Source organism: Balaenoptera acutorostrata, chromosome 10 (genome assembly GCF_949987535.1).
Source record: "Balaenoptera acutorostrata chromosome 10, mBalAcu1.1, whole genome shotgun sequence".
Taxonomy (NCBI): Eukaryota; Metazoa; Chordata; class Mammalia; order Artiodactyla; family Balaenopteridae; genus Balaenoptera; species Balaenoptera acutorostrata.
Genome location: NC_080073.1, coordinates 43,811,914 through 43,818,952, shown reverse-complemented (window position 1 = coordinate 43,818,952; position 7,039 = coordinate 43,811,914). Strand labels below are relative to the sequence as shown.

The 7,039-nt window shown below is 42.5% G+C and overlaps 1 protein-coding gene across 3 annotated transcripts in view; it reads left to right on the top strand.

Moving 5' to 3' along the window:
- Positions 1-1,011: 1,011 nt before the first annotated feature.
- Positions 1,012-7,039, top strand: part of SCN10A (sodium voltage-gated channel alpha subunit 10) — a 74,803-nt gene continuing 68,775 nt past the window's right edge. For all 3 annotated transcript variants that reach the window (XM_028168854.2, XM_028168853.2, XM_007191455.2), the window contains exons 1-3: positions 1,012-1,281; positions 2,914-3,041; positions 6,547-6,627. In XM_028168854.2, the coding sequence (XP_028024655.2) occupies positions 1,012-1,281; positions 2,914-3,041; positions 6,547-6,627 (479 nt within the window). The remainder of the gene's footprint in view (positions 1,282-2,913; positions 3,042-6,546; positions 6,628-7,039) is intronic.

The window sequence follows — 7,039 nt, the reverse complement described above, 5'->3', positions numbered from 1 at the left end:
AACCAGCAGACAAGTCAGGAAAGAGAAATGAGGTAGTGAGGGGATAAGATCCAAAACAGAAGGAAAAGATTGGCCTTAGCCAGAATGAGGGGTGATGTTCTCCTGGTTGTGACAGGAGGAGGGAAGATAGAAGGGTGTAGATTGCAGGTAAGTTGGAGGTTTGGGGGCATGAAGTTGAAGGAACTGTGTTTTCTTTGTGAGGTAAGCAATGTGGTCATTGTCTTACTGGAAGGGGAAATGGGGAATAGCAGTCAGGAAAGACAAACAGTATTTGAAATATCAGACTAGAAGAAACTGCTGCCTAGGGAAACCATATGATTCCTAAGTGGCATTGATGTTCCTCATCACCCCTCAACAGTACAGATTCAGAGAAATCTGAGTTAGACTCATCTAGATTGACCTAAGCTGGGTATTTAGGATAAGGACAAGGGAGTGGTCAAAATGGTGGACCACAGGATCTGATCTGGATATGGAAAGAAGTGTTCAGCCACGGACAAAGAGAAAGCAGCCTGGGGAGTCCAAATGGAGTTCAGAGAGGGGGAGAAGCATTTAAAATGTCAGTAAATAAAAGGTTGTGATCAGAAAGTAGGAGGAGACCCTAGATAAAGTAGATCATGAACCAATGTCTTTGATGAATGCAGGAGAGTGCCTGCTACTCAGTGGTCATAGAAATGAGGAGAGAGGGCAGTATGGCTGGATCTGGTTGGGGGCAGGGGGTACAAAAATGATGACGGAACAAAGACTAGAAGCTCATGGACAGCATAGATACCACCCTGAGGTACGTGGAGTAAGATGAACTAACCAGTCTCCCTCGAGAATGCTGCAGGGCAGTGGGGTCCTGGGGGAGCTCAGTGTGAGTTAAGAAAGGAACTGGAGAGGTGGGGGGGTTGTGGGGGAAGCAGTTGTAGCAAGCAAGTTGGGAGGGAGAGAGCCAGTGGGCAGGCTGTTACCTCTCTGTGGTTATGTCCACTCTCATAAGAGTATAAATTCTTCCTGAAGAAGAATGAGAAGATGGAATTCCCCTTTGGGTCTCTGGCAACTACCAACTTCCATCGATTCACCCCAGAGTCTCTGGTGGAGATTGAAAAACGAATTGCTGCTAAGCAGGAGGCAAAGAAAACCAAAGAGAAGTCCAAGAAACAGAAGGACCAGGAAGAGAAGCCTCGGCCCCAGCTTGACTTGAAAGCGTGCAACCAGCTGCCCAAGTTCTATGGCGAGCTCCCAGCAGAGCTGTTCGGGGAGCCACTGGAGGATCTGGACCCCTTCTACAGCACACACCGGGTAAGGGCTACTGGCCGGAATGGCCATTCTCAGCTCTGGGAGAGGAAACCTCTGTCCCACCCAGCCCAGGATTCCTCCTGCACCCTGAGTGATGTGGCTGTCAGCTGGACTCAGTTAGTGAAAAATATATCTAATTCACCTCCTCAATACTCTCTTTGAGTCTCTATGGTATTCATGGTGGAGGTTAATTAAATCCAAATCCTCAAAAGCAGTGACAAAAAAAAAAAAAAAAAAAAAAGCAGTGACAACTGCTGTGGAGTTTTCAGAGGAAGTTGGCTATTCCCTTGGATGAGTTCTGGCCTCAGATCTCCAGAGGTGTTGGCTTTCTATGCAAGTGGGGAGCAGAGATCTTGAGGCTGGGGGGAGGGTAGAATAGGGAAGGGGAACCAAAATCAGGATGATTTAAACCAGTGGTCTTCAAAGTATGATCTCAAAACCCCTGGGGTTCCCAAAACCCTTTTAGTGGGTTCAGGAGTTCAAAACTATTTCTTAGTAATACTTAGATGTCATTTGTCTTTTTTACTCACATTCTTTTGTGAACATACAGTAGTTAACATAGAGGCTATTGATGGAGGATCACATCTGTCTAACAGCTACTGGAATGTATGCTTGTATACTCCTGTGTTTTAAAAGGTCGTATCTTCTTTTATTTCTAATATTATATATATATATGTGTGTGTGTGTGTGTGTGTATATATATATATATATATACACACACACACACACACATATGTACAAACATATATACACGCATATATACACACATATATATACATACACACACATGGTATAAGCAAAAAGGTATAAACAAGAGATCATTAAGGTCCTCAGTAATCTTCAAGAGTACAAAAGGGTCCTAAAATCAAAGATTGAGAACCACCAGTTTAAACAGTTTCATGACAATTATCCTGTTTGTATTTTATCTTGGATGTTCTATACAGCTGAAAAAGTGGTGTGTGCATGTTTGGGGGTTGGGAGGGGCAGGAATCAGCCATCTCAAATATGGTTTGTAGAGAAAATAAAAAAGGCACTGGAATGACTTTCTCTCTCCTCTCACCTGCCAAGAGCCGTTATCCCCCAAAATGCTCAGAGGAGGGAACCAGTAGAGGGTTTAAAAGGGGAGACCTAGGAGGTGGAGAACAGAAGGACCATCACAGACCAGGGATGATCCACTAATCAGAAGAGGAATTAAATGCAACCAGAACTTCACCCCCCTGCTACCAGAATCCTCTCCCTGGGCATGATTCATCTCACCAACCCTGGGTCAACTGCCTGTTCACTGGGCAATCTCAGAGGCCCATCTTGATGCACAGTCAGCCGCGGGGCCTGGGGTCTTGCTAGAAGGGTGAGGATATGGCTTTTAGCCCCTGATCCTCCCTAACTCTCTGCCCCTCCATTTGCCTCTCGTTGACCTGTGGTTCCCAGAGCCCTACTTGCTCCTGAGCCTGAGATGATCTCACTTATGCTCAAACTCATAAGCTGGAGGAGGATGCATGTTTCTCACTGGAGATCCACCCTCTGTTGTGGTTTTTTTTTTTTTACATCTTTATTGGATTATAATTGCTTTACAATGTTGTGTTAGTTTCTGTTGTACAACAAAGTGAATCAGCTTTATGTTGTGTTTTGTTTTAGACATTTATGGTGCTGAACAAAGGGAGGACCATTTCCCGGTTTAGTGCCACTCGGGCCCTGTGGTTATTCAGTCCTTTCAACCTGATCAGAAGAACAGCCATCAAAGTGTCTGTCCACTCATATCCTTTGCACAGTTGTTCCTTCCACATGTTAGAATCAGGAGGTGCCCAGGAGGTACCTTCTTTGGGGGTTAACAATAGAGCCTTCCTCCAATTGAATCCTAAAACAAGGAGATCATCAAATTGAAAAAAAAAGTTTGTGGTTTTAATGTGTTCAACACCCAAAAGCAGTCCCAAGACAGAGGAGGTGTTCATGCAACCCACACCTGGTCTGGGATTCAACTAGACCAGTCTGGACGCATGTGTGGATGCACAACTTGAAAAGGGGAGATTGCTGATACACCCAGGTACATTCTCATCATATGTGGCCTGCTCTTCCCACACATAATAACCAGTAAGAGGGTCCCTAGGCTTCTTTGGGCAAATATGATAGGTGTGGGTTGATATTCTGTGTCCTAGCCATGCTGGAGAGTGATTGCTTATTTGGCAAAAAAGCAACTCTTGAGAAGGCAAAGAGAACAGACTGCAACGGGCAGAGCGAAGATTGTCTCAATGGGATCCCACTGGTAATGGGGTACTGCCTACAGCACGTTACCCCCAAACTACTGGCAGGTTAAAAATGTCAGTAGTCTGAGGTTCATGCCATTGAGGAACGTAGTAATGGTTAGAAATACGTTGGTCAAATGTCTGTATTAAATTAATTGCTTTATGTAGCTTCAGAAGCTGCCTCGAACTTTTCTTTTTTTTTTCAAGACAAGCCAAACTAGGACAAACAAGAGACTTTGGCTTGGTTTCCAAGGATCTTCCCTGGCGACTGTCCAAATTGGAAGTTCCTAATAACAAATTCAGCCTTGGCTTCTAGGACGTTAATTTGCAAGACCAGCCTTGCCTCGGCTGCCTGGCAGATGGTAGCCAGCCTCTTCTTAGCAGGTGTCTAGTAAAAGAGCTCTCGCCTCGCACTCTGGGGTAGATTGTTGGATTGCTGGACAGCACTCAGTGAGCTGGTAGCTCACTACATTACATTTTCCCTTTACATGTTTTACCTTTATGGCTAACCAGTGGGAATCATATTTTCTTAATTCAATCTCGGCTTTCCTAATGCTATAGAAGAGTATTTAATAATAATAATAGGCTCCTATTTGCTAAATACCTCCTAAGCATCAACACTGTCATAGGTACAGAAACCCTTGAAGAAGGGATTAGCACCTCCATCTTACATATGATGAAACTGTTACTCAGAGGCATTAAATTAATTGCCCAAGGTCACACAGCTAGTTAAAAGGTCCAGCCTGCGTCCTGCTTAGGGCAGTATCAGCAATAAGGAAGTAGGCAGTTAATGGAAATGAATTAGGGTAATTTTTTCTCTAAGTATGTCATCTCTACATAGGTTTTTTTTAAAAATATACAATTACATAAAAATTATAAATAAGGAAAAACAGCAAATATACAAACTCCTTTTCATCCATCCTGGTTGAATTACATCTAGTTAAGTAAGAAACAACTAATTAGAAATAAAATCCCTTTAAAGAACCAAGTAACCAGTAAATATTCTTTTTATCTTGAGATTTGATGAATAAATAATTGCTGGGTGGAGTCACAGCTGGACAGAAAAACTGTTAAGGGTCTCCTTCTCACAAAAGTCTGCATTTATATATTTAAATCTCATGAACTTGGTAGCTCCAGCCCCCCAAATATTATTCAAGGTATGGAATTGTCAATCTCCTATTATTAATATTTCACCAAAATTATAATTCTAATCAAATTTGCTCTGAATGTTTTCACAGGTAATATTATCAGAATATATCATAATTCTTTTAAAGGTTTGTGGAGTTGGAGATATGATTTTAATTTAATACTTGGGTTAACATTTCCCCCCCCACCTGAACACATTTCTTAATTTAATTGCAAGTCAACAGGAAAATATGGTTTAATTAGTAGAATTTCCCTTTTCAAAATAGATGGGTTCCTAAGTAACTGTAAAACAGGGCACATTAAAGGCGTTTACAGAAAACTAAAATAGATTTAGATACTTATGCTCAAACTGAAATTACGAAAGATGAGTGGTTCACTCTGTAGGTCAAGCTTATATCTTCAGGCATTTTCTTTAGGAAGTAATTGTTAGGAATTCAGAAAAGTGTCCAATGGGGGAAATCTATCTTTGGACTTAGCCACCAACATTTCTGCCCCACCTATTTACCCCCTTCCACTCACCTTACTTTTCAGTGTCTCTATCCCCTTCTTGTAATCCATTTGCCCCCAACCTCTCCTTTAAGATTCTCCCCTCTTGCTATTCAGAGTTCTCCTCAACAGCCTAATCCTGTTTGGAATCTTCTCCTTGAGCCGGCATTTTACTCCACTGTGCCTGCCTCCATTCCTACCAGATGTCCATTTCCTTAGTGTGCCTGATCTCAGCTAAATTGGAAAAACAATCTGACGAACCTGATTGCCATGAAAGCGTGTAGCCCTCCCCTTATCTCTAACTTCCTAGGAGTATAGTAGTCCCCCCTTATCCATGGGAGATAAGTTCCAAGACCCCCAGTGGATGCCTGAAACCACAGACAGTACTGAACCCTATATGTTTTTCCCTATACATACCTACCTATGATAAAATTTGATTTATAAATTAAGCAAGAGATTAAATTAGATATGAGATTAACAATAACAGTAATAAAATAGAACAGTTATAACAAAATACTGTAATGAAAGTTAGGTGAATGTGGTCTCTCTCTTTTTTGTACTGTATTCACTCTTCTTCTTGTGATGATGTGACATGATAAAATGCCCACGTGATGAGACGAAGTGAGGTGAATGATGTAGCCATTGTGACAGGACATTAGGCTACTATTGACCTCCTGATGATAAGTCAGAGGGAGGCGCATGTGCTTTGGGTGACCCCGGATCATGGAGCCATGATAACGTCGATGGTTGGGTGTCAGAAGCAAACAATGTTGATGGTTGGGGATCCCTGGTGGGAGGGAGTGGGAAGGCTGAGATGTCATCACATTAACTCAGAATGGTGGATAATTTAAAGCTTATTTTCAGACCACCATTGACCACGGGTAACTGAAACTGCAGAAAATGAAACCATGGATAAGGGAGGCGCGACTGCATTCTCCTTGTCTTTTAGGAAAAAAGACATTTGCAGGATGAAATTTCAGGCCATATTGTATAGTGAAATACAGGTGTGAGGGCAGAAGGACATTTTGGAAAAGGGATTCTGTGTCCTTTCATCTTGCTCAGGGTTCTATTTTCAGACAATCTGAGTCCACATCTCAGCGCCATGGTTGACTAGCTATATGACCTTGGAAAAATATTTAAGCTTTGTCAGCCTGTTTGCTTAGCTCCAAAGTGTAGGTAATAATATCCACCTGTAGGTTAGTTGTATTAGAAATAATGTGGATGAAGTATTCAGCCGAGGGTAGGCACTCAGTGTCAGCTGTTATTATGTGACAAGAACATAAAGTTGATCCTAGCGAAAGAGTTATGGATTTAATCAATTCAGCATCAAGGTGATCACAGGTGACCTCAGGAAAACGTGGTGACTCTCAGCTTTTCCTTAACACAGGCCTCTCAGGTGGTTCAGTTTATTTATAACCATCACTATTTTGGTCAATTGTGTGGGCATGACCCAAACCGAACTTCCAGAGAGAATGGAGTGAGTAGATTTGCCGTCATTCTTGTGCCTTTCCTTTCTGTCCTCTCCTTCTATTCCTTCACTGGGTGACTTTTTTCTCTTATTCATCCTGCTGGGTCTCATTTGGGTAATGTAGAATCCTATTGCCTATCTGACTTTGCAATGCTTAGATATCTTCTCTGTGGACTTCGTTTCATAAACACACATATGATATTCAGCTTCAAAGAGCTATAGATGAGTGGTTCTCAACCTTGGCTGCCCATTGGAATCCCCTGGGGAGATTTAAAAAATATTGATGCCTGGGTCACAGCCCCAGAGGGTCTGATTTCATTGGTCTGGGGTGGCCAGGGCAGATGAACCCCCTGCCTCCCCCACCCCACACACTCACCTGTTAGGTGCACACCTGAATGCAGTTGAGGGAAGTCCTACTCAG